General features: G+C 32.6%; 1 protein-coding gene across 1 annotated transcript; it reads left to right on the forward strand.

The window, feature by feature from the left end:
- Positions 1-26,493, forward strand: LOC122522877 (neural cell adhesion molecule 2-like). Its single transcript, XM_043644226.1, has 10 exons — positions 1-1,073; positions 1,366-1,577; positions 17,268-17,612; positions 18,418-18,732; positions 18,889-19,040; positions 19,142-19,286; positions 19,684-19,977; positions 20,393-20,782; positions 22,237-22,548; positions 25,294-26,493. The coding sequence occupies exons 2-10, from the start codon at positions 1,493-1,495 to the stop codon at positions 25,902-25,904; spliced, it is 2,649 nt and encodes an 882-aa protein (XP_043500161.1). The 5' UTR covers positions 1-1,073; positions 1,366-1,492; the 3' UTR covers positions 25,905-26,493.
- The last annotated feature ends 986 nt before the right edge of the window (positions 26,494-27,479 follow it).

A 27,479-nucleotide genomic window follows, 5' to 3' on the forward strand; every position in this document is an offset into this window, starting at 1 on the left:
AGTAGGCCTGCCGCAACGCAGCAGTAAGCGCGCCTTCCGTCTTGCGCAGGGGTTTAACGCTATTCGGAATCTCCTTCTTCATTCGAATTTTATTTCTTTTTTCCGTTTTCATTATTATTACTATTATTATTATTATTATTATTATTATTATTATTATTACTATTATTATTATTATTATTACGTCTAATTTTTTATTCTACATTTCGTACGAAGTGTTCAATTTTTTCCGAACAATATAATCAATTTTGTACGAATACAAGTGGATAGAAAAAAGGAGAGGACGATTGGAATGAAAATAAAAAAAAAAGGGTCTCTTGATTTTATTTCTAAACGTTTTTGCGAAAATTGTTTCGTTTCTTTGATAATGAACAATATTATTATAATATATATTGAATGATGATATTACAATTTCGTTGATTTTATTGCATAGTGGAAGTTAATTATCGTTGATACGGATGTTGAAAAGTTGTTTTGGATAATTGAAATGATTTCTATCAATAACTGAGATCGAGGAGAAGTGATTGAAAGATTAGAACGGTTTAAGAAAAGAGGAAAGAAAAATAAAGGAAAATAGTGAAACGGAAGAAGGATCGAAGAGAGACGCCGGAAGAGGAGTCGTTGAAGAGTGCAAGATATCCTCGTCGAAGAACGTGTGTGAGATGTAATCGATGTCGCGATAAACATCGTGTATAATACGAAGATATACGAGTATAGAAAGGGCATCGATATGACGTTGTCTCGTTGGCAGTCGAGGTGTTGCAGGAGTATCCATTGGTTTTCGATTTTTATAGGTTGCTCGTAAATCGGCCCATTACGTCATTATCGTTAGACGATGACGGAAACTCGTTGGCGCATATGATAAGTTTACCGATGTATATAAAGGGTCGTCGATCGTTCGAGCGTGTACGGATATACTATATAAGGGATAGGATCGTTCGATCGAGTAAGTCCATTAACGTCGCGGCAATGACGATACGTCGAAGCATAAATAGACAGGTTGCTGTCATCTTATGGTGAAAATGAACGATCGTTCTAACGAGGAAGAGAATAAAAGGGAGGACGACGACATTGTTGTAAGAAAGAAAGACAGATAGATATATAGTTTTATTTTCCTTTCCTCGTTCCATGAATGAAGAAACAAGAAAATCTTATCAGAAGAATATTCCAAAGTTTGAAATCAACAATAATTATCTTACGTGAGAAACTCTTACGTTAAATCGAATAAACCTTTTGGTATTGATACGTGTCCTATTATTATGATGTGTTATACGTGTGTGCGTTAGTTTAAGTGATAACGAAGTAGGAAGAGGAAAGGATCTAAATTTTGGATTATCGAAAGACCTGACTCATTGAAACTCGACTTAGCCAGGTACTTTGGGAGAAGTTATACCTTCGTGGAACGTTAAAGAGGCTGATATTTGAACGAGAACTTCAGACAGACGGGTTGATAGAGATAAAGATAGATTCGTCTATTCAGTTATAGCAACGCAGAATGCTTAGGAGAATGCTTTTACTGATGAGCGTTTTCGCTCGGTTTGCCGTTGCGGAAGTTGTCCTCAGCGACGTCGACGAACCCAGTAAGTCCTTTAAACTACGTATAACCGTTCTATCCTCGTTTCTACTTTAGAAAATGAATAATACGTCTACGTATATACGTATATTTATACGTATGTACGTATTGTATCTATATACCATCGTATGCAAGTATATTGCCGTTGAGTAGTTTTCAGTATGTCGACGACTTTCTACGAACGATTTCAAACTTTCTTACGATTATCTTAACTTCCGATCGGAACTTTTTTCATTCTTTTTATTGTTTCACCAACGAAATCTTCTATGTTTGAATATTTTTAACGCTTTAAGTTTCACCTGTTTTAAATTAGATATTAAGGATTAAATTAGACGTTTCTGGAGGTAACGAAGTATTTCGAAATTGTTAAAAAATAGTAATGAAAAGTTTGTAATCCGGTTCGATAGATTTATTATATAGATATAGAATAGGGAGAAAGAGAGAGAGAGAGAGAGAGAGAGAAATCTGTGAACAATATTTTCCCAAGAATGACATCCAGACAGATTAAAACGTACTGTCGTTTTTCATCGTTGACATTCTATTTTGTGGATTTTCCAACACAATTAGTTTCAAAATAATTCAAACAACAATTCGAACGAATTTCGAGGACATTGGTATGAGTTCTTATAAATCGTGTTAATTGACTCTGATAATTGTACAATTCTTGTAATTAACTTACATACGTTTTACGAGACAGAGAATCCTACATTTTTATGTTTAAATTTATATACGACAAGATGATTTCTTCATAGCGTGAATGATACTACGACACAATAAATATCCCAACGATAAACGAATTATACTCGAAATATCGATCGTTATTACGGTTTAATGTTTTCGAGCACTTTTTCGTAATATGATACGTCGCTTGGCAGCATTTTTACGCGTCGCTCGTTGCTTCTCGATGTGAAGTAAAAAAAAAGGAAAAAAATGGAAAAAAAGAAAAATAAGGAAGGGCGTGGGTACTTTCAAAAGAGAAAAAAAAGTGAAAGAGAGAAAGAGAGAGAGAGAGAGAGAGAGAGAAAGCGTTTATCTAAAAACATGTGTAAAATAGAACGAGCTCGGATTAACAGAACCTCCGCTCATTTATCGTTGGCAAAGGTAAAAATCGTGCTTTTCATGTTACGCTTTGTCCTTGCTTTTTCAAGAATGGGTTAGTGTCGAAGAATGAACAAATCCACGCTCTTTAGTACAATGTATCATTCTTTATGATGTTTATTTACGATTCGCGTGATGTTACGTGATCAAATTTTGTCGTTTTTTCGAAGATTAATATTATAATATTAGCTTTTAATTGACATAACGATTCGTAGGATCGATTAGTGTTCTTTTGCTTAGATTTTCATTCCAACTATGTTCGTTAATGTAAGTATTGTTTTATTTTCACGAATAGAATATGCTTGTAAATTTATTGAAGTATTTTGGAGGAGTAATATTGATATGAGAAGCAAACAGCAGAAATATCCTTTCTCTCTTCGTCTCTTCTTCTCTCTCTCTCTCTCTCTTTCTTTCTGTTATTCCTTCTTTTGGATTGCATTAAAACTTGGTAGGTTTATTTAATGATTTTAATCGGTTAACGATGTAAAAAGCAATGTTGTTGATTGGTAATCATTATTAATTACATTTGGGGGTAATGTGTAATTTTATTATATATACAAGATATCCAAACATTATCTATACAAGTTTATAATTGAATGAAATTTCTGATGGCACGTCTATGATTATTAAACAAGAATTTAGGGGATATATATATTTCCTACATAATTAATTTTATTACAGTCAGGATGTTACGAATATTTGATATGTATACATTATTAGTGATTAGCAGAATATCCAGTTAGTATTTAAATATTGACACCAAGCCTACAGTATTCTATATTAATTTATTAGATATTAGTTGTGATTTTTGTCGTAGAGAAAACTACGTATTGTATGGAAGATTTTCGGTGAATCGATATTGACCTTAAATACTTATCTGAAGATATTGCAAGACTTTGTTTTTTAGCAACAGGAACATTCAATAATTCATCATTTTTCAACAAGATAGCGCATCGTTGCATTAAGCCTTGAACATTCGCAAGTTTTTGAATGAAACACTTTCAAACAGGTGGATTGGTAATATAATTTATTGATCGATTAGATCATTCCCCATATCATGCTATGCAATTTTTATTGAAGATAATTTTCGGGACAATTTATGTATATAATATTATAATAGTCCAAAAACGAAATGTATTCGTTGAAATCATAAAAACGAATGAAAGTTAACAGCAGTGAAAGAATCAAATGAATAAACGAATGAATATTTAAAAGAATTTAATATAAAGTAGTTATTTATTATGAATTTCAAATATCAAAATAACTAAAATGTACGTGTCCGAGAACAATCGAATCAATTATGCTCATCAATAATGATCTAACGTAATATACAGAACGCTCACAAATTCTATACAAGCGTTATCAACATCAAGAGTAAAAGAAGACAAGGCGCTTATTAATTTTGACGCGGCCTAAAACGCGAATGGCATAGAGAATTCGGTTGTCAATAATTGTTTTGCGGTGAGTCCGCGTGTACAGCAGTCACGACTCGAGCGCGTACTCGACGACATCGGACAGGACCACAACCCGTTTATTTAATCGATGCATTATGCAAATTGACATAACGGCTCCACCTCGGATCCGGTAATCGACCAGTGTCTCTACGGATTCGCAATAGGTATATGACGTATATGTCGAATAATTACCAATAACAGTTCGTAAATTAAAAATCATACAAGTCTTTTAAAGTTTCTCATAATTATTATTATTATTATTATTATTATTATTTTGCTTATTTTTTATTTCCCCTCTCTTTCTCTCTCCACATCTTTTCAGAGGGTGCAAACTTGGGATAAGGGATCTAGCTAATCTCGAAGAGCGTTATCATTTTGCGCGAATCGTGAGAAGAACGCGAAACTTCTTGACAGTTATACGGGAATCGTAATTACGAGCTAGTATTTCGCACGCAATGGGTCGGTCGTTGCCGTGGAGTCCTAAATTCAACCGAGAGGAGAAAAATGAAGAGAGTTATCGTTAATAGGCACGCGAATCTCGAACGCGCGCGCGCGCGCGCGTGTGAAAGACGTTAAAGTCGAGTCGAGTAGCCGAATTCTCTTATTAGGGTGTCAAAGATATAAATAGACTTTCCCTCGAACTAATATCGATGATGTTCGAATAAATGTTTGTACCAGTTAAAGAGAAGAGATAGAGAAAGAGAGAAAGTAATAGTTTATTTTTAGCTAATTTGCCTATAAATAGAAATAAGGTATATCTCACATAAAATCTCTATAATAATATTCATTCTATAGAATAATATCGAATATTCGTCAATTATAAATTCATTAAACTAATTTGTAAATGTTAATTAGTTAATTAAAGTTTATAAACAAGATTGGATAGTTTACAAACACGTAACCTTCCTATAAGGAAAGATTCCCTGAGGAAATTCTTACTCGAAATATCGTTATATTTTCTATACGAACGATCGATTTTATCTCGCGTTGGGATTAGATGAGACGTTTCGTAGTTCATAAAATATAAAATGCGCTATACCACTATGATCGTCCCCCTTTCTCTCTTCCTCGTCAAAAAAAAAATACAAGTGTAATCGCGAAAGCATACAAGTTTGTAAGGAGGGAGAAAGAAAGAGAGAGAGAGAGAAAAAGGTAGTCAAGATGGAAAGGGCACACGATGTTTCATAAGAGAGAAAAGGAAAGACGATCCCTTGGGATATCATTCTCGTCTATATAGCCGTAGGCCTTACTAGTAAGAGAGAGATGGAGAACAAAAAAATAGGTTTCAACGTTCAATGCGAGATACGCGGTAACGATCGGTGATTCGAGATAACCGGAAACTTCGCGTAGCTCAAGCTTCCGGGCATACGATGTCGTCTGTCTCTCTCTATCTCTCTCTCACTTTTTCTTCTTCTTTTTCTCTTTCTTGTTCTGTTTCTCTTCTTTTTTCTCCGATATACGTCGGTGGTTTACCTGTATATTCACGATATCAGAGCATTTTACATTCTGTGTATGAGAGAAACGTTACGTTATCGTCCACTCTCTCAACTCTCAAAACTCGTTTGTAAAACGAATTGAATTGACATAAAAAAAGGCCGTTTTTCATTCAAACGTAGGATCGTTCTTCTATAACGATGGCATAAGAAATCGCCGTCGTTATCCATTTCATTAAAGACGATTCGTTGATATTAATTACTTTTTAATTAAGAAGATTTTTAAAGAGGATGATTTACAATTAGATGAAATAAAAAGAAAGGAAAGAAAAAAATGAAGGAGAGAGAGAGAGGGAGAGAGAGAGAGAGAGAGAGAGAGAATGGGAGAGAAGAAGAAATATGAATAAAAATTGACGGACTAAAAAGATAAAAAAGGAAATAATTCAAATTTAGTAAACGTATAACATCGTCTCTCGCCCGTCTTTTCGTTTTCAGCTCATCGCACTTCCGTTTCACGCGTTCGTAGACGTAGGTATCTACTCTTGATGCAATGTCGTAACATTTTCCATTTATAAAATAACGTCGTGCGAGCGTCATCTTCCAGTAGCTGCCAGAGCACGACCAGTTTTCGATTCGCATGGGAAACTATTCGATCCGATTTCCTTCGTCGCACGTGCTTCACGTAGATTCTTTCTATCTGCTATTCTAATACCAGAAAACGGAATATTCTCTTTCTCTTTCGATTATTCCTTTTGGATTTCGAAAAACTTGTCGGCACGTTTCCTACATTCGCGTGTATTTCATCCGCTTTTATTATAATATATCGTCTATAAGATTATTGTACAACAAATTCCTTATCATTTTCATTTGCATCATTCGTTATTGTCAAATTTCTTGGGATATTTTGGATAATATGATAATTAACGACGGCGTAATATAATAATTAATGATGCTTGCATTAAAAAATTCTTATGTCAAGAATAAATTATTTTTATATGTCAAATATAATAAATAATATTACGCTTCGAAGGGTATCTTCCTGCAAATTTTAAATTACAAAATTTCTTTATATATTTTATATATGATAATTCGGAACCAAAATATAATCATTGACAATTGCTTATTTTAAGTTTTATATAATAATATAAATAAACGATTTTATATATACGGTATATAAAATGTGATAATTTTATGCTTTAATAAGTGTTTCTACAAATTTCATATTCCCTTTTTCCCTCGACATTTTGTCGAAAGTTCTTTTCCGAAACTCGCGGAAAAGAAAACTTGGCAGGTGGTTTTTCAAATGTTAGAAAATATACTGAACCAATGGAAATGAAAAAATAAACAAAGAATCGAGAATATCCAAGGATTATTTTTTTCGTCGGTGCATGTGCAATGACTTATTCTCTCTTTCACTCGCAAAAATAAGTTGGAAGCAGCCAGGCGATATGTGGTAAGAGAGAAAACAGGAGAGCACGATATTTCAAAGTCCGGGTTGGGACTAACGAACGACTCATTCTCTCTCTCTCTCTCTCTTTTTGTAGGGAGATCAGTACAGGCTACTCGTGGTTGGTCAAACTTTTCGCTAGAGACCGTTTCGCGAAAAGCATAGTAGACGAAAATTTAGCTGGGAACTCCGACGAACTGTGACTAATGGACCACTTCGAAAGCCGTGGCTGCGTATTAACGGTTCGGCAGTCATCAGCTAGGCCCTTTTTCCTTTCTCCTTCTCTTTTTCCTCCTCCACCTCTTACTACAACTCTTTTTTTACTTCAGATCATTTCTTTTTTCCTTTTTGATCAGTTATATCTTCCTGAGATTCTCATAGGAATCTAATTTTCTTCTTGTCTCGCACATTCCAATTTATTTCTACTCTTTCGTTTGTGCCGGGTCTTTAATTAATCGGATATGTTTCCTATGATAGTCGAGTTTTTTTTTATTTTTACGAGTGAAGAGAATCTACAAGTTTCATTTGACAAACTTTTTAAGTTGCTCATATTTGTTGTAGCGTGGAGAAAAAAGAAAAGTATTATGGAATGTTTACATAATGATCAATATTAATAGAAACGTTGATACGCTAAGTTGAAACGTTGAATAGAATCAGTTAACAATTAATAATATCGTTGTTATTTTATATAAGATTATTTCTATTACATATATATCGGCAAGTGCAAAGAATCAGCTGTGACCCGATGAATAATATTGTAGTAAAGTACTCATTTCAACGTCATAATTCATGTGATCATCGAAGAGAATAAAGAGAGATTTGTATGTAAAGTAAAGGATTTATTGTGTTGAACGGAGAGATCATTAGTTTTTTTCTTGGACTAATTAGCGTTGAATTTTCACTCGAATCGCTTTACTATCCATTTTATTTGCATGTCGATTGTTACATAAATTATTTCCCGAGCATGGTAGTTTTATTTCGATTTATTTGCAAACACGGAAATTTAAATGTGAGTTAATAATGCTTTGGTCGTTTACGTTGAATGTGTATGCGTGTACATAAAAAATTGGTATCTAACTTGAAAAATGTATAAAAATAAGGTCGAAGTATATAATAATTATGTTTACAAAAGCATTATTTTTAAATTGTAAATAAAGCTTCAATTATAAATAAATAGTTAAATCTTGCAAATAAATGTGTGTGTGTGTGTGTGTGATATGATATATGTTATATTATAATATTATTTTATAATATATAATATTATTTATTATTTTACGGGATTTATTTTCTTAACATTACAAGTTAATATTTATTTTATTACACCGAATTAATTTCTACACCTAATAAATGATTCCATTTATTTTAATAATATTATTTATTTTTATTCATTCGTTTATAATTTCATTTAATTTATATATTTTATAATCTAAATATTTTTGTAACATCAGTATCGGTATTATTATCAGTGGTGAATTTATATTTGATCGAAGAAAATAAGTGTAAAAAAGCCAATGAATGGAAAAGACATTTCTTTCTTTCTTATTAAAGAGAAATTACCATCCGTTAATTATCATAATCTCTTTCGGAAGCAACTTAGAATTGGCCCTTTCTACGAGCCTTTTCTCCTCATGGGTTCTTGTATATCGTTCAGGATATCTTACATTATCGTTATCTCTCAATTCCTAAGTAGGATCTAGTTCGAAATCGTATATAGTTGAGGTCTGTGATCCTGCTTTCGACGTCCGATTGGAAGAAGAAGGTTTCTGGTGGAGGGTATCGATCCTGACCCTAGCTTTACAACATCTCTCTTAGAAAAAACCTGGGTCCTTCCTTTAACGGAGGGATCTTCCTTTTTTCTTTCAAATGGAAATATTTGATTTGGACAGAATGTTGAAAGAATATATATATGTAAGTAAAATTGAAGTAATGTATATATAGTGATGGGAATGTTAAGAAGAGGAAAAAATAAAAAAATAGAAAGAAAGAAAGAGAGACAGAGAGAGAGAGAAGGGGGTAAGAAAAGGCCACAGTTCAGTAGCAAACTGATTGATCTGTACGATTGTTCGCTTATTCGCGATTGTCTCATACTGTGGATTGCTGAGAAAAGAAAAGAGAAAGACATTGTATAGAAAATTGAAAGAAACGGATAAAGTCAAGAGAAGAAAAGGTTAAAAGAGAGCGAGCGAGCGAGGGAGTGAATGAGTTGGAGAGAAAGAGAGAGAGAGAGAGAGAGAGAGAAAGATAGCCAGACTTTCTTTTATTTCGTTTTAACTTCGAAGAAGTTGGATTTATTCGGTCAATTAATCGTCTAATTGTAAGTATTTAACATCGCAACCTTTATACTTTTATTTGTTGTTTTATTTTTTAATTTGTCAGTCGTACAGTTTCATCGAATTGAAAAGGTTCGCCATCGTAAGCGTCATTTTATCATATACGTCGTGGTTGACATTACTTGTATCGCGTTTATTAAAGCGATTATTTGTATCGAGATCATTTAACAATAAGATAATTTCAAGCAATTATTTCCACGAATAATATTTATTTCACGAAATTTTTGACTTTATTTGTTATTTAAAAAATCTTTTCTCATGATTTATTTCTCTTTTATCGTTCATCTAATTCCTCCAGCTCCTTTTCCTGATGAAAAAAATCGTAAGAAAGGTTCGTCGTTTCTCAAAATCATCGACACTCTAATATCAATTGACGAATCTTTGGATTTTTTTCATTTGGAATCGATTCTTCTATTTTTATGTTCAATTATTTAAGTTTGGAAACGCGTTCTATTGTTCCGAGAAACGGGGTCTTTTCTTTGTTGGAATTAACAGCTGATTCGAAGAGAATGATTTACGTTTCTACTCACACTTTCCTGTGAAATATCTTTTCGAACGAACGATGTTATTTTATTGATTATAGGAATTCACGTAAATCGAAGGATGAAGAATGAGTATTATCGATAATGATTAAGCAAACGTGTTCTTGTTGAATATTTTCTTCGTTCACAATTGGAATGAAAATATAGTTAAGTTTTCAATTCAATTTGGTATTTATATATATATTATATATAATATCTAATAATATACAAATACAGGTATAAATGTTTTAATTAGAAATCTTTCGAAAATAATTCTATCCTTGTTGATATCAATTTTTGAAGGAATTTTCTTTGTTATAATTCCATGTATCGTCTTATTATTTACATATGTAAGTAATACGAGTAAGACTTTGTTTCCTCTTGAAGTAAATTTCAGCGAGAATATGGAAACATCGTTTACATTTGGAATAGTAAGCATCGAGGATATTATATTAAGCAAACAAATGCAAATTAGTGCTGAAGTAATAGTCGATATTTTGACTTCGTATTGCTTCGATAGACGATTTCACAGATAAGAAGTGTTTTCTTCTTTTATCGACAGTACTAAATGTAGTAGAGATATAAGAAGAAGAAGAAGAAGAAGAAGAAGAAGTAGAACGTTGGTTAGTGTAATTTCCAGTTCGATGGATCGACAAATCACTCTCTTCCTAATCTCTTCCATTAAGGTTAATACATATATTGAACAACTTACGTGATTTTGTACACGGATCCTGCTTCTTCAAATTAACATTGTAAACTAGTCTAAACTGATATAAGTTTAAACTATTTTAATATTCTAAAAGAACGAGATGTTTAATAAAATAAGCTATCAAATAATTCATATAAAAATATTGTATTTATATAGAGTGTTAACAAAAAAAAGGTATCCGATATTTTAAAAGCTTATAAATGATCAAAAAATGTTTAACATAAGTCTCAAAAAATTAATCCTTTAGTTATAAATTAATAATATAATACTAAATAAACATTTACTAAAGATTTTTTCTTCTTTAAATATTAATTGAATCTGGCGATATTTGCGAGTATTTGAAAGCTTATATATGTATCACAGAATAATTAAAAAAAAAAAAAAATCGTTGTGATATTTGTTTTATTCAATCAAAAATTTTCGTGTCTGGAAAATATGTAAAAATTAAGAAAAAATTTGATATATTTTGAAATTTTATTTACAAAAAGAGAAGAATGCGACTCATGTTGGTTAAAAAAAATGTGTGATATTTAAGGACATGATGCAGTGACAGGACGGATGACACAAAGCTGATTCAACGTTATCAATCAAGAAATTTTCCTGTCAAAGATGTGTCTCGCTTTGGTTGTTTAATTAATGGAAAAGTTGATGAAATCGTGAAAAAATTTGAGCGAAACAAATTGCAAAAGGTCGTTGAATGAGAAATGGCACAAAGATTTGGTTCGATAAATTTTATTTAAAATATAGTTAAAAAAAATGTTGTTTCACTTATGCATTAACATACGAATAACGTTTATTCCCCAATCTAATACGAAAAATGTAATGAACAAATTTGTTTTCAATTCCCGATAAAGATATGTTTAGGTAATTTTAAATTATTTCTTCGATTGAATAATTTTCCAAATGCATTTGATATTATTTTAATATTTGATGTTCTTTTGAGAAGAAATAGAGAATGGGAAGAGTCATGGATATTAATGGATTATCGGAGATATCGATTCGAGATTAATTATGAAATTAGGAGAGAGGAAATTATTTAGTCTGCATGTATATACATAAATAAGTATGTACGCATGTGTACTTTCGATATTATGTATATGTCTGCGTGTTTCTAGGGACGTCGCATCTAATGTCTCGATCTAAGCTTCAAATGTATTCGGATCTACGTTCTATCTACCCTTCTATTTATCTAACTGTCGGTGCTTCGGTTTGTTTCCAATGTATACACTATACTGTCGCTGGAGCACTTCACGATACTAGATACTAGTTGAAGCAGCACTTCACGATACTAGATACGTCCAAAGATAATATTCGGACGTTTACATGGGAGAATACGTATGTATGTACTTCGTCGTTTGGTAGGATCACCCAGGACGTTTTATCGTTTCCTGTCGTAATTTCCTGTATATTCGAAACTTTATCGATGCTAATATAAAAAGTTGCTATATATATACATTTTTTTTTTTCCTTAATATTTTGCTACTTTTTTCTTTTACATAATATTTTTTTGTAGTTAAACATTAAATCAATCGAACTATTTTATTCATATTTTTGTTAAAGAAATATAATTTTTTTCTTGTTTATACGTAAAAGTGATATATATATATATATATACTTTTGTAGAAAAACACGAAAGATAAATTAAAATGTAATGGATGTAAACGCATTGGGCGTTTTTACTGGGAATAATATATAGAAGAAAAATGTATTCTGAAACATATTTTTTAATTATATAAATACTTTTGTTATTTTCACTTTGGTTATTTTTCAAACGATTTATACTTTTATACGGAACACGTAGAATTTCTATTACAATGAAAATGCATATTACTTAGAAAGATGCAAAAGGGAAACATTGTCGTGTAATTTGTATAAACAGTAGTTGTGAGAAACTTCTCTAACAAGAGAAAAGACGCATAACCCTTTGCTTGATGTACCATAAAATTCATTTGTAAGACGCACTGAAAGAAACTCAAGGTACAATGCATGAAAAATATTAACCAGAAAATTTTGTATTGCAACGTGACCGCGTTAAACTAATATTTATCAAAAAGTTTTTTCAGATTTATATTTCTTGTTTATAATATTACATTTTCTCTTTTTCTTTTTATTTCAAATTTTTTCAATGAAAAGATTAAATGGGATTTGATTAAAGGAAAAATTTATAAAAACGTGGTTTAAAATTACTTCATAGAATATTAATAAATAAATAAAAATATTAAAAGAAATTATATACTTAAAAGATGTTATACAAAAATTTCTATGCAAGCGTTGAGTAGAAAAAAAAAATAATAATGATGATAAAAAAAAAGAACAAGATTGAAGAGAAAGGAACTAAAAAAACAAGAATAAAAGAAAGAAAAAATAAAGAATAAACAACGAGAAGGATAAATTTTTAAACAAGAATACTTGATATCTTATAAAAGAAGTCAAAAGAGATCTACCGAAACATTAATCTCTTGAGTTGCTGGTTCAGATAAAAAACATTTAAGTTCAGAAAAAAGATAAGAAAGCTCATTCGTTCGTTTCTCATAAGTTTGGATAGCCAGTCTTGATGACTTTCAAACCTTCAACACAAGTGGATTGCTACTAGAGAGTGATCAACGTAAATGAAGGTATAAGTAAACATTAGATTTGTGGAAAGCTAATGGGATTATTAGACCGAGGAGTTCGGTAAATGATGTAACATAAATTAGTTTCGAAGATCAATGGATAACTTTTCTCCTATTTTCTTTTTTCTTTATTATAAATAATATAATAGCAATTTTTTCGTTAAAATCGATAAGAAATTTTAAGAGAAAAATATTACGACAAAAGTGTACTTAACAAGTATTTATTGACTTTGAAGACAATTAATGTTTCATTATAATATGTTTTATGTATAGGTGGAAAATTGATAGTCCTGTCTAAACTATCACGATAACAATGTTATTCACGGAAATAACTTGTCCTTTCTGTTCAAGTATTCGTACGATAAAGATGATGGTACTCGTAGATGTTTTTTTCCTGCTCGTTTAATCGTTCAACAACTATTCGTAGAACGAATTTTCTTGCTTGTAATGTTTGATCACTAATGACTATACTCCTTGCATGTCAACGGTGGTAATTTATGGATGGATGATAATTGGCAGAAATTCGTTCGACCCTCGTTAACGTCCTACTTACGATGATTCAACATAGAATTAATATAATATAGATCGTGCGAGCTCTGAAGTAATAGGTTCTTTAACTCTTTGCATTTATTATAAGGATGTTTGTTATTTTTTTCTTGTTTAATATTTTTTTTCTTTTCATTTTCATCCATCTCGTTCATAACTGCTTCTTTCTCTTTTAATGTAACGATCGATAAAAATACTTAAACGTTCTTTTATTATACGTTTCATTTATTTATGAATGAAAATGATTCTTTGTTCTCTTGCTATTTTACTTTTTATTTCAAGCAAAGTTGGAAATACAATATAACTACAATATAATTATATGATTATATAACTATAATATATATTATATACTATAATAATTATTGATTTTCTTACGTATATCGTTCTATTATTTTTATTTCCATCGTTTATTTTGATAATAGCTTATTAATTGATTAGTTTTGGAGTTTTACTCGCATATTCTTTACTCGTTATATTTGTTATTTTGTATTGCAAATGAGTTCGCAAATACTTTAGTTCTTTGTTATAATATTTTAGATCGTCTAAAGGGGTTAAAATTTACGATAAAATGGATGCTTATCCACGTGTTTATGTATTAAATATTTTAACATTTATATATACATATATAGAACTAGTTGCAACGAGTTTCATTCGTGAATTCTGATTATGGATTCCTCTAATATACAGTATACTTGGAACGCTAACAAGCGATTATATCTGACGACATGAACGATGATTATACGCATATAGAAACACGAGCGAAGATAATGTCTGTGTATATGCGTTCGTGTTTCTGTGTATGTGTAAGCAAGTACAAAGCGATCATAGATCTGAATTACAGACAGTGTTAACAAATCCGTTATTATTATATTTGCTAGTTTAAATAGCTTTTTGTAATATGTAAAATATAAAAATAAGAAAATATGAAGGAATATAAATGAAGAAATTCTGTGACATTGTTAAAAGAATGTTAATAAAAACGCAGAAGTTTCTTTTATTTGATATAAAAATGAATTAAATTATTGTTAAAATAAGGTCATAGAATCGAGAAAATGCACTATTCTTGGTTGATGTATTCGCAGTTTAGATCGCGTGAAAACGTATTTCAGGGCTCTTTAAAATGACGAGGAAGGACATAAGAACGATAGAAATGGATGGGAGTTAGGAGAAGGGAAATTCAAATCGCAAGCTCGTAGTCGAATAGTTAATGACTGTTGCGAAATGCGTGTTTCTTCTCAGTAACATAAATTATATCGATATAATTAATATTGTTATAGCATCGTTCAGGAAATGTTGTTATGTTGCTCGTAAAATAACAATAGATGAAAGGAAATAATCTTCATGTGTTATGCAGATAAGAAGTTCGATCGATTCTGAAATAGAATGTTATTTATTAATATATGTATTTAGGTATAGAGTTATTTTATTGATTAAGTAAGTTCTACAAGTAGTCTATTAATCAACAAAATATTTTTACTTGTCTTTTCGATCGACACATTCTCTTTTCTTTTTTTGAAGTTATTGAAGTTATACTTCTTTTGGCGCGTTGGGGAAAATGTAATGGGGAGTGAGATTTTTTTCCGAGCGTCTGGAAAAACGACACCATGAAGTTTGTCAGTATTTACGACGCGCGGCAAAGCGATTTCAAGTATACAGCATGAAGTTGTCTTCTTTTCCTTCTTCCCCTTTTTTCTCAAGCGGGTCACCCATCCAAATACTAATCGTACTCAGCGCTGCTTTACTTAAATGATCGAGCGAGAACTAATGCTGTAACCGCGCCATGGTTGTTGACGCGTGAAGTAATTCGATATATCTCTCTTATATTTAGTGTGGACTGATATCTATATTTTGATATTTTCTTTTTCTTTTTTTTATTCTTTCTTATATATATATATATATATATATAATAAAAACTGGTGTGTGTACTTATGTACGCACGTAAGAAGTTATACTTCTTTGCCGTACCAAAACGAATATAACCTCAATAACCTCAAAAATAACTTCAAAAAAAAACTTCAAAGAAAAAAAAAATTTATTATTATTTATATATATATATATATATATATATATATATATATATATATATATAAGAAAGAATAAAAAAAAGAAAAAGAAATATCAAAATATATATCAGTCCACAGTTAATATAAGAGAGATATATCGAATTACTTTATGCGTCAACGGCCATGGCGCTGTGATAGCATTGGTTCCCGCTCGATCATTTAAGTCAAGCAGCGCTGAGTACAATTAGTACTTGGATGGGTGACCCGCTTGAGAAGAAAAAAAGAGGAAGACGTAGAGAAGACAACATCATGCCGTATACTTGAAATCGCTTTGCCGCGCGTCGTTAAATACCGACAAACTTCTTCATGGTGTCGTTTTTCCAGACGCTCGGAACAAATTCACTCCCCATTTACATTTTTCCCAACGCGCCAAAAGAAGTATAACTTCAATAATTATTTTTTTTTTAAAGTTATTTTTTTGAAGTTATTTTTGAGGTTATTGAGGTTATATTCGTTTTGGTACGGCAAAGAAGTATAACTTCTTACGTGCGTACATAAGTACACACACCAGTTTTTATTTTTTTATTTTCTGCAAGTTTATGTATTCTAGCAAAATGTTAATTTAATCTTTTATCAAAGGATTGTTACAAATGTATCATATTAATAGAGAAGTAGACAAATTTGGATATATTTTTGTACGTGCACGTCCCGTGAGAGGACATTGTAATAAATCTATTTTTGTTTTTGCTATTTTTTTTCTTTGTTCATTAATGGAATACGTTTCTATTGTAACCACGGCATACAAAGGCAGTTGATACCTTGAATACAGAGGAGTTTACTGGACTTCTAACAATTTGCAGTTAAGTCGTACGACTCGCGTCAGAGGAAATCGACTAAAACTCGAAATTTGCGGTTGCGGTAAGAAAATCTACGACGTCTTTGCGAACGTTGCGCGAACGGTCAAAGAGAGATAGATATCGGTTCCGTGTGTCTTCGCTTTGGTCTGGATCTAACGAAGTAACTCGGCTACGTGACTTGTTTTTAAACACTATTACTAGCAGCAGTCTTTACCTCGTGATTCTTTACTTCTCTTAGCGAATTTGATCGTACCACCAATTCGAAAGAGAGATAGACCAATTAAATACCCTAAGAGAAATCGTTAATGTCTTTGTCATTTATTTTACCGATTGGTGTAAATTTTTTCAGGAAGAAAAAAAGGAAAAAAGAAAAATAAACAAATTAACAACAAATTACGAGTTAAAAGTAACATTATTTTTATGTGTTTTTCTAACGAGGAAATATTTTAAATGTTAATTGAGTAATACTAATTTGATGTTTGGATTACAATTGATTACTTCAAATGTTACAATTAAAATTTATATTAAATTAGTAGAAAGAGAGACAGAGAAAAGGTATAATTACGTAATAGTTAAGAAGGAGCAAGTAGATAGTGTATTTCTATATAAAAAAATATACTAAATGTAAATTATTAGAGAATGTGGCTTAAAGAAAGTAGAAAAGTCACAAGGTATTCGATTTTTCAGTTCCCGTATTAGACATAACGGCGGTCTCTGGTTTCAAAGCGCAAATACCTTGTGATATCGAGCCACCGACGAAAGACGAGATGGTTATCATGGTCTTTTGGTACAAAGACGGGAAGGAAGGCGAGCCAATATACAGTGTGGATGCCCGCGGTAGAGCCGTAGGTCAAGCAAAGCTTTGGTCGGATCCATATGTATTTGGGGAAAGAGCCACTATGAGGACGAACGTGACGCCAGCTGAATTAGAGATCGATCCATTGCATTCGGACGATGGAGGAGTATATATATGTAGAGTGGACTTTAAAGATAGTCCAACGAAGAATCAGAAGATCAACCTAACCGTTATAGGTGAGCTTAATCTATCCTGTCCGTATCACTTCCCTATCCTTCCATTTTTCTTCCACTATTCTTTTTTGAACAATGTAGGTCAAGTGTTTTGTCATTCTTTGAGATAATTACGAACTCATTAACCGAGAATTCGAAAAGCCCGCGAAATTTCAAATATTTCCTAGAAGCGTAGGAAAGTTTAGAAGATAAAGATGAAGAAGAAGAATAAGTAGAAGTAGAAGAAAAAGGAAGAAGTAGTAGTAGCAGTAGTAGCTTATTTAACTGGAAAAAGGAAAGTTGCAAAGTCGGATAGATTTCTAATGAAGTATAAGAGAGAACGAAGATGGGTCATCGCGTAACGAGTTTGACTAGCTTTCGGTCGGCTAAGGCTAACGCGATTTCGAATTAATTAATCTAGCATAGTAATTGTTCAACAGGTGTTGACCTCATCTGCGGTTAGCTGTATTTTTATTTTCTCTATTGGATCAGTCAAATCTAGTTGACTAACTTTACTTTTTTAATTTGTTAAAACATTTTAAATAACCAAACTGATTATGATTGAAATCATTTTTTGAAGATTTTTACTTCTCGGTTGAAATTTTTTCTTGTTTTTTTTTCTTTTCTCCCCCATTTGAAATCTTCAAATTTTATTGATTTATATGCTATTTTTATTTTTATTATATACCAATAAATTCCCTAGCATTTCTAAAATGATTCAGTAATTCGTTATTACTGTTATTACTACTAGTTCCATGATAATATAAGAAACTAAATAGTTTGACGAATCTGGCTAAAGGATTAATTGTGGATTTTTATCGAACGGCAGTGCCACCCTCGAAACCAGTAATCTACACGGGTTCGAATAAAGCTATGGCCAAGATATTGCAACCCTTCAACGAGGGTAACGAGATGTCGTTGTTATGCGAAGTGATCGGAGGTTCACCACCACCGAGAGTCTGTTGGTATTTTGAAGGAAAATTGTTCGACGATACGTACACGTTAGAGCATGGGGATGTTACCATAAATCGTTTGGATGTGTCGCGAGTTACAAGAGATTTTCTAAGAGCAAGATTGATTTGCAGGGCGAGCAATACTCAACTCATGTCTCCGTTAACGTCCGAAATTATTCTCGACATTAATCGTGAGTTTTCCAATACTTCATTGTGTAATTAAGAGTGTTCTCTAACTTGCAGAATATTAAAATGACTGACATGTAGGATATATTATTCTTGCAAACTTATTAATATCATTTTGAAAAATAATTCGATATATATTCGAATTAATATTTTCATTTTAGTCAAACCATTATTCGTGAACATAACAAATAAATTAAATCACATATCCGCATTAAGAACGTACGAAATAGAATGTGCTAGTTCCGGTTCGAGACCCGAAGCTATAATGACTTGGTGGAAAGGTACTCATCAAGTGAAACATATGGCTAGAAATGTGAGTGGAATTGCTATTAAAGTTGTCAAACGAAATATTAAATGTTTATATGGAAAACTTCCTTTCATTTTATACGAGCTTAGATACTGAGTTTTTCATAGTTTGCAGATAGTCCGAACATAACAAGAAGTATGTTGAGTTATGTCCCTACCATCGAGGACGACGGAAAATATTTGACTTGTCGTGCCGAAAATCCGGTTGTACCTGACAGTGCCTTGGAAGATAGATGGCGATTGCTCGTTCATTGTAAGTGATTTTGAGGAAACTTGGACGTCCAGTTACTTGGAAATAGATTAATCATTAAATGAATTATTCTTAAAATCGTTTACCGTTGGAATTATTACTATGTGGCTATTAATTTATATTATTATTATTATTAAATTTTCGATATTATTTTGTATGTTACTTTGATTCGAGCCTATTTATAAGTAGAGTAACATTTTATTTTGTTATTCATCATTGGAGTGTTTTAATTGAACGAAGAAAAAAAAATATGAAAAAGTAAACGTTTACCAGTAGAAAATGATTTAAACGTGTACAGAAGTAAATTGAATGACGCATAAGATTGTTTCATGTGACGAGAAAATATTTGTGGGATATCGGAGTACCGGTGCGATCGATTTATCGCGTTTGCGGCTTACAGACGCTCCGGTGGTCACGATCAAATTGGGCTCGAGTTTGCGGGCGAACGATATAAACGAGGGTGACGACGTCTACTTCGAATGCGATGTCCGGGCCAATCCAAAAGCTTACAAGCTGGCCTGGTTCAAGGACGGCAAGGAATTGCATCAGAACGCGGTAGCAGGGATCATACTTCCTGGTGGTAATTCTTTGGTTTTGCAGAGTGTTACTAGAAGTTCAGCTGGCGAGTATTCGTGTATGGCTACCAATCTTGAAGGAAAATCTACCAGCAGGCCGGTTACTTTAGAAATAATGTGTAAGTCAAGTTATGGATAATAGAAAAATTAATTTTGAGATTATTACGTTAGAGTTCGAGGACAAATATACATTTAAATGAATATTTAAAAGAAACACCTCTATATTACATTCTTGTCGAAACTCGTTTTGTTGTTGGAAAAACGCCATACGTTTTGTATTCCATCATGATATATTCTGGATTTGCTTGATTTGAAATTTGTGTGTTATAGAAAAAGGACATATGTTGCATTAGCAACAATTTCACTTGTCGAATCTTTTTCTGACTCTCTTGTGAAGTATGCAGTATGTAACATAGACCCTTCTTCCAGACATCCATTCATTTATTATATATTTACAATAACAAATCCCAAATTCACTATTATTATGATTTAATTAAAGTGAGAAAAAAAAGGGAAGATTATTTTATATTTCAGATGCCCCGATTTGTAAAGAAGGCTCATCAACGCAAGTAGTAGGAGCTTTGAAGCATGAGACGATATTTCTGGTTTGCGGTGTACAATCGAAACCACCTCCTACGACCTTTCACTGGACATTCAACAATTCTGGCGAGCTGATGAATATGCCGTCGAACCGATTCACGCAGGTCAAGCCATCGAGCCTCGTCACGAACCATTGGCACGGCTCCAGAATGAATTACACACCGTCTAACGACATGGACTATGGAACGATAGCATGCTGGGCGAGAAATCGTATAGGATTGCAGAAAACGCCCTGTCTTTTTCAGATCATTGTAGCTGGGAAGCCATACCCATTGCAGAATTGTACAGCCGTACAATCGACCGGACCCTTTTCCTATCGAATGGGTAAGCGAACTGTACTATCCTATCTTTCTATCGCTTTGGCTACCGAGCCAACTTTACATAACTCGATATTCTTTTTTACTTGCTAGTGATTAGGAATAACGATTACTTTCTTCTTCCTATTTACCAGTAGACATAATTCGAATAGTCATGGTTAATTAGTTAATTGTCTTATCTTTTCTAACCCTATCTTAACTTTTCTATTCACCTATGATACCATTTATGAATATGAATTGGAAAAGTAAATTGTAAATGAAAAGGTACTTAACTAAACAGTCCTTTTAATCTCGAACAAAAATCCGTACTAATTTTTTCGAGTTTATTTGAAAAGTAGGTAATGCTTCTAAAAGTGTTTAGTATAAAAAAGAAAAGGGAAGGAAAAAAAGAGGAACGGAAAAAGAATAGGGTATCGCGAGTGAATTCTCTTGGAATTTGTCTCTTACGGCGTTTATTAAAGACGATAGGGTAGTTTCGCCAGTGAAAAACGCAAACAGTCGACCGAGAAATGTCTTTTCTCTCTTTCCATTTTCTTTGTACTTTTTTGTATTTCTCTCGGTGCTACGTCACGTCGAAAGAAACGGTCGCACGTCACTGACGTTTTTTTCCGTAAAGTCAGCAACGTTGTGTATGCTGCCGTTGTCGGATGAAAGAGTTGCCGCTTTTGCTTGGAAGGAGAGCAGCTAAGTGCTGAGAAACAAGTGTTCGGATTTCGACGGCACAGCATTTTGCAATGTAGGTCAGGTGCTACCGGTTTCGTAACTTCGACCACCTCGCGATCTTCCCCTCCTTGTTTCTTTATTCCTGAAGAATAAATACTTTTTAATAGTTTTGACGAATGCGCATCCAGGAACTATAGGGATAAATTCTTTTTTCTTTTTATTTTCGATAGTACTATCTTTGAGATTTTACAAAGGGACAAGAGAGAAAAAGAAAAGAAAAGAAAAGAAAAGAAAAGAAAGGGGAAAGAGATAGAAGTCGTTAACGTCGATTTACACCTTTCCATTGAACGACGGTGAATGATAGAAACGTGTCTTTTCGAGAGTTTAAAAAGTATCCAAAAAGAACAAAAAAGAGACGACGACGATATCGTCGGGCTGGATTTCTTCAACGTTCCATTTAGACTTTTTATCGAAATTTTAAAATTTTACATCGTAAAAAAGGGGATGGACGGTAAAAGCAAAAGATATTTTTTTAGAGAAAAAATGCGTTTCGTATGTCATTTGGGAGAAAAAACGAAATAATCAAGAACGGATGTACGGTGTACTACGTTTTGTTATAAATATTTAGATACCGACTAATCCAGAATAATCAAAGTTATAATTTTCATCTCATTGCTTTAGAGTTGAGTTCGTTAACGTAAATTAGTCTATTTGGTTTTTGCCGTGATTAAATTGCAAGAGTTTTCGTTGTCTCATGAGAATCGTTCGTGTAGATAAGCACGCGTCTATGTAAAACAGGACAAGAAGATTTTAAAGCTACCGACTCGAGGGACGCCGATTGGTTGATCGTCAGGTGCTCCGAGGGATTCGACGGTGGTCTACCGTTGACTAATTACGAGTTAGAGGTTTACAGTGAAGATAATGTTTATCTTGTAAATACCATTTACCTGAATCACACGGATAGATCCACTGGCCCGGTTTTTGAGGTATCAGGCTTGGAACCAGGATGCAATTATAGATTACACCTTTACGCAGTTAATGCTAAAGGTCGAAGTGATCCTGTCGTCCTTGAACCCGTCACACTCAAAGGAGTCGCAATGTATACCACAGGTAAGAAAGAAAATGAAACTTCGACCCTTTTTTCATCATTTATTTTAAACCTTTCGACCTTTTCAATAATTTATCCCTCCTGATAGATTAGAAAAACAAAAAACGAATGAAAATTGAAAATATACAAGAACCATAAGGTATGCGTAAAAAACAAATTGTAATTAACAAATTTTCATTTACAATCAATCGATGATAAATTGATAATAATTTTTCATAAAAAGCTACAGTAATGCGATCAATATTTTACATATATATGTATATACATGTCATGTATTAAGATCGTCATTAATCACTGATCTCATCTTATAATATTTAATTTTTTATTTTTCGGGTGGAAAGATTCGATCCTTCTAATAATTTATTCTTCCTAATGGCTTAGAAAGACATAAAATGAATGGAGATATTGAGTATTTAAAACAAATCGGTAATAAAACCTCAGCACCAAGCTTCAATAATTTTCCATAAGAAATCAACGTAATATGATCAATCTGTTTTATATATTTCATGTTTTAAGATCTCTATTAATCACTGCTTCTATGATATAATATTTATCTCTTATATTTCGAGTAGAAAGATGGACACAGCAGCGTATTTTCTAGATAATTGAGATTGCAAATAAGTTGTATAATTTTTCTGAACCCCTGTTGAGAGGTTGGTCCTTATTACATATATGTATGAACAGTTATTTATTGCCAGGGTCTTGAAAAGTCGACGGCTCGCAGCGTTATCGACGAAGGATGAAGTGTTATCTATCTTTCAAGTACTATATTCCAAAATTAACATAAACTCATAATTAGATTGCATACATTTTATTTTTGATATCTTAACTACAATCATGTCTGACAGTTAAGTTACTCGACTTTCGATAAATACGAGGTATCAGTAAAAATATTAAAAAAAAAAAAATAATTTCTATCCGAATACCTAATCGAAAAAAAAAATATCTAATCGTAAATGGGAAACGTTAACAAACCGGTTTTAAGATACGAAATAATAAGCATATTATTATAGCTGGAAGGGAGAAAAAAAAACGCAAAAAAAAAATAAAAAGAAAAGAAAAAAAAACAAGGAAAAAGAAAAGAATGCCATCAAGTCGCGCATGTCGCTCGAGAATTTTCTCGGCAACAGGATCGAGAATATTATTACATGCTTTCCAACGTTCTTGTTTACTTTCGCTACTTTTTCTATTCTTCTTTCTATTTCTCATCGCGAGCTATAATAATAAAAGAAAAAATGGGAAAAAGGAAAGAAAAAGCATTTCCTTCTTCTTCTTTTTTTTTCTCTTTCCATGCCAGCCTCCTCCTTCGGAAGCATCCATCGTACGAGCTGAATTAAAATCGAATAAACGAACCGAGTAGCTCTCCTCTCATTCTCGGCCGCATTTATCGTCTTTAATTTCCATCCTCATGCGTAATTCATACCGGTTATGCGGTGCGATTCCGTTCTATGAAAAGGTATAGTATACGCGTGCGTGTGTGACGAGTTCTTCTTTCGAAAGTATTCGCTTTCTGTTCGTCGTTTTGCGGTTTGCCGATTGAATCGTTGCTTATTACAAATCGTGCAAATTGTGGTTTTTCTATTTCGTTATTTTTTTTTGAATCAGCAACTATAAGACTAGTCGATAGTTATACTACGTTTACCTAAGCAATAAAACAAATCAGTAAAACAATATCAAATGATGATATTGCTTGGTATCTTTGGAACAAATAAGAGACAATTGTTAAGGAAAAGTCAAATAAAACGATCTCATATGAATACACAGCAAAAATTAACGAGCTTATTTCTTTTTTGTGTAATAAATCTAGATTAATTGTTATGGACGGTGGTGGGGGGTGGGGCGCGATTAGGGAGGGATTATTTAATTTTTGTGTTACACTAAGAGTTTTAAAGAGAAATTTTTATATAACAATTTGTACGAACGGCAAACAAAACGATCTTAAATAGATATATTTAAAATTCGAGAAGCCGTTATTATTTTTTCGTATTTTCAAAAAGAATCCAATCGAAGGACGACACTGAGTATGTATAAACTAACATATATATTTTTCATAGGTAGGTACATATACGAAGATATAAGTAAACACGTAGGGTTCTTTTAGAAGAGGCTAACAAGCCACTGCGTTTTCTGAATTCCAAAGAGGTCATCGTTCTCCGCGAACCGGTTCTCCGTTTCCTCTTAATCTTCGCTTCCGGAATCTACCTGCGTTTTCTTCGTGATCCAATAACAGAGAGAAAAAGCGAATTCCGTTTACCGGACACGTCTGTCCGAGATCGGCAAGCGTTCGGACGAGAGAGAACCTTCTTTCTTCCTTTTCTTTTCCACCCATTCCTTTCCTTTTCTTTTCCTTCCTTTCTTCCTTTCTTCCTTTCCTTTCGATAAGAAGAATGATTCTTTCGAAGACGAGCCAATCTTAGCTGGTAGACTTTGCTTCGATTACGCTGCAGTCTTTTCCTCGCGACTCGCCGTGGGTACAAATTAGTCACCAGTTTGATCTTTCGATTTCTCTTAGAGTAAATTTAGGAAAACCCTTTTCTTTACGAAGAATAAGAATAAGAATCGACAACAAAGAAAGAAAATAAAATAATGAGGAAGCATTTGAACGAACCTTTTAATCAATTTTTAACTACACATTCCTTAAATTCTTACAATTATTAGTAAATCCCTCAATGTTAATTAAGAATTCGTTTATATATTCAATAGAATATCGATGTAATTTAGTTTATTATTGATTTGATTCTTCCAAGGTCGTGGAACGTCCGAAGAAACAACAGATTATAGTCTACTGGTGGCTTGCTTCGCCGGTGGTATAACTGCAGTTTGCATCCTTATAGTTGGAATAACTTTGACACTCTATCGTCGTAATCATCCGATGCAAGGTATAAAAACATTGACAGAGGTGGTTCAATATGACAGTAAAGATAATCGAATGTTAGCAACAACAACTACTACTATGTCTGGTGCAGCTACAACTACGATGATGAGTACTTTTAATAAGGACATAAGAGATGAGTTTAAGGAACGTAGTAGTAGTGGCGTGCCAACGGATTTAACTGATGACGATCCAGACTTGATACCGAACAAGCTCCTGGAGCAACGACCCGACATTTTCGAGCCAAACTATGCGCTAAGTGGAGCGAATAGAACGAAAGACTTTGGATGCCTAGAGGAACTTGACTTTTCTTCACCATCATCGTCGGTTCTACACGCGAAGGATTCCTGGATTTACCCGAATGGTTACGTTGAAAGAGGAGGATCCGAAAGGAGTCTTAGTCCAGCTCGACCTAGCACGTTACCGGTTCATCGTACTCATGATATTTATACGAGAAGTCTTCGTGTTCAGGAAAGCTGTATATAGATGATTGACTTGAAATAGAGAGAAAGAGAGAGAGAGAGAGAAATTGAACGAAAGAACGAATGAATCCGTCTGCGTGCGCATGTTTGTATAATGGTAGAACCATTTTGACTATTTCAATTCTCGTACCATACGTCGTTTACTCGACGTTTGTACATAGAGACAATAAATATCGCTAAGATTCACTGTCCTGTCCTATCCGTTTAATCGTATCTTTCCCGATGTCCTGTTTCTCCTTCCTTCCTTCCTTCCCTCCCTCCCTCCCACCCTCCTTTCTTTTCCTTCTTTTTAGAATTTAGGATAATTGTTAAATGAAAGCTAATGGTCATTTCACGAAGAAAGGTCATCTCGCGTTTGTAAATAGACAATAAATTTCTCGTCGTTTAAGATTCCTCGTATTATAATCCCTTTACTTTCCGTTTTTTGAACACGTTTAGCGATTATCGTGTCAATACAGGGGGTTAAAAAGGGTTCATGGGATTCTTAAGGTTTAACACTCGTGTCACATTTGTCTTTCGTTTTCAATTATCAACTCCTTGTGAGTTTATGTAAACGTTTGTATATATGGATAATAAATCTCGTTGTGTAATAATTTTCCTAAGGTATTTTTATTCCTTATCCTGGTGTTTCTTATCAAATGATAATTTAAGACTGATATAATACTTCTTTTGACGATTTACACCACCTTGGTGCTTTTTGAAAAATAGGTATAAATATAAATTTTGTTTTTTGACGCAGCTATTAAATATATACAATAATTTTTATTTTACACATATACATAGCAGTTTTAAGAATAATTTGAAATAATAAGGAATCAAAAAAACTAAAAAGAAAACAGAGATATGAGCTATTAAGTAGGACTCTCTTTTGAAAATCCTTGCTGATGGTGGACTTTGTTTTTCTGTCTGACATCGTCAGATAAAAAAAAAATATTTTTTTTTTATTTAAAAAAGGTTATAACTAAGACGTGACGTAGGGAAAAATTTAAAAAAATTTGCCTGTAGAAATGAGTGCTGTTTGAAAAAAACTTTAATTTTATATATAAACGAAATTTTTAGTTAAAAAAATTTATAATTTATGCACATAGCACCCAATCAAAAAAATCCTATGTCATATCTTAGATACTATTATAAAGAATATATGTTGTAAATTTTAACAAAATCGGTTAAGAAAATTTTGAGATATCTTATATACTAGTTTGAGAAAAGTAGTTTCGGAAAAAAGGCAAAAGAAAAACTAATACGGTGTCAGCGTCCTGAAACCAAATATTTTTTTAATTACCTTCAATCTACGATTCCAGGACTGTACATGAGGATCTTTCATTGTTCTCGCAAAAGGACTGACTAAAAAGAACAATAAAATCTAAAAAACAATATTTTTTGTTAAAGCTTTGAGTTTCGAGCCGACTTTCTGACGCGCTTATTTCTAATTGTTATAATTTCGGATTTAATTTGAATTTTGAAATAATTAAACGTAAGTGTTGTATAATATACTTATTATAAGTAATAAATTATTTCATGGCAAGTGTTCAAATAATTTCATGAGTCACTGTATATATATATATTCAATGAAGAAATT

The sequence above is a fragment of the Polistes fuscatus genome, unplaced genomic scaffold (assembly GCF_010416935.1).
Source record: "Polistes fuscatus isolate 324 unplaced genomic scaffold, CU_Pfus_HIC Scaffold6, whole genome shotgun sequence".
Taxonomy (NCBI): domain Eukaryota; kingdom Metazoa; phylum Arthropoda; class Insecta; order Hymenoptera; family Vespidae; genus Polistes; species Polistes fuscatus.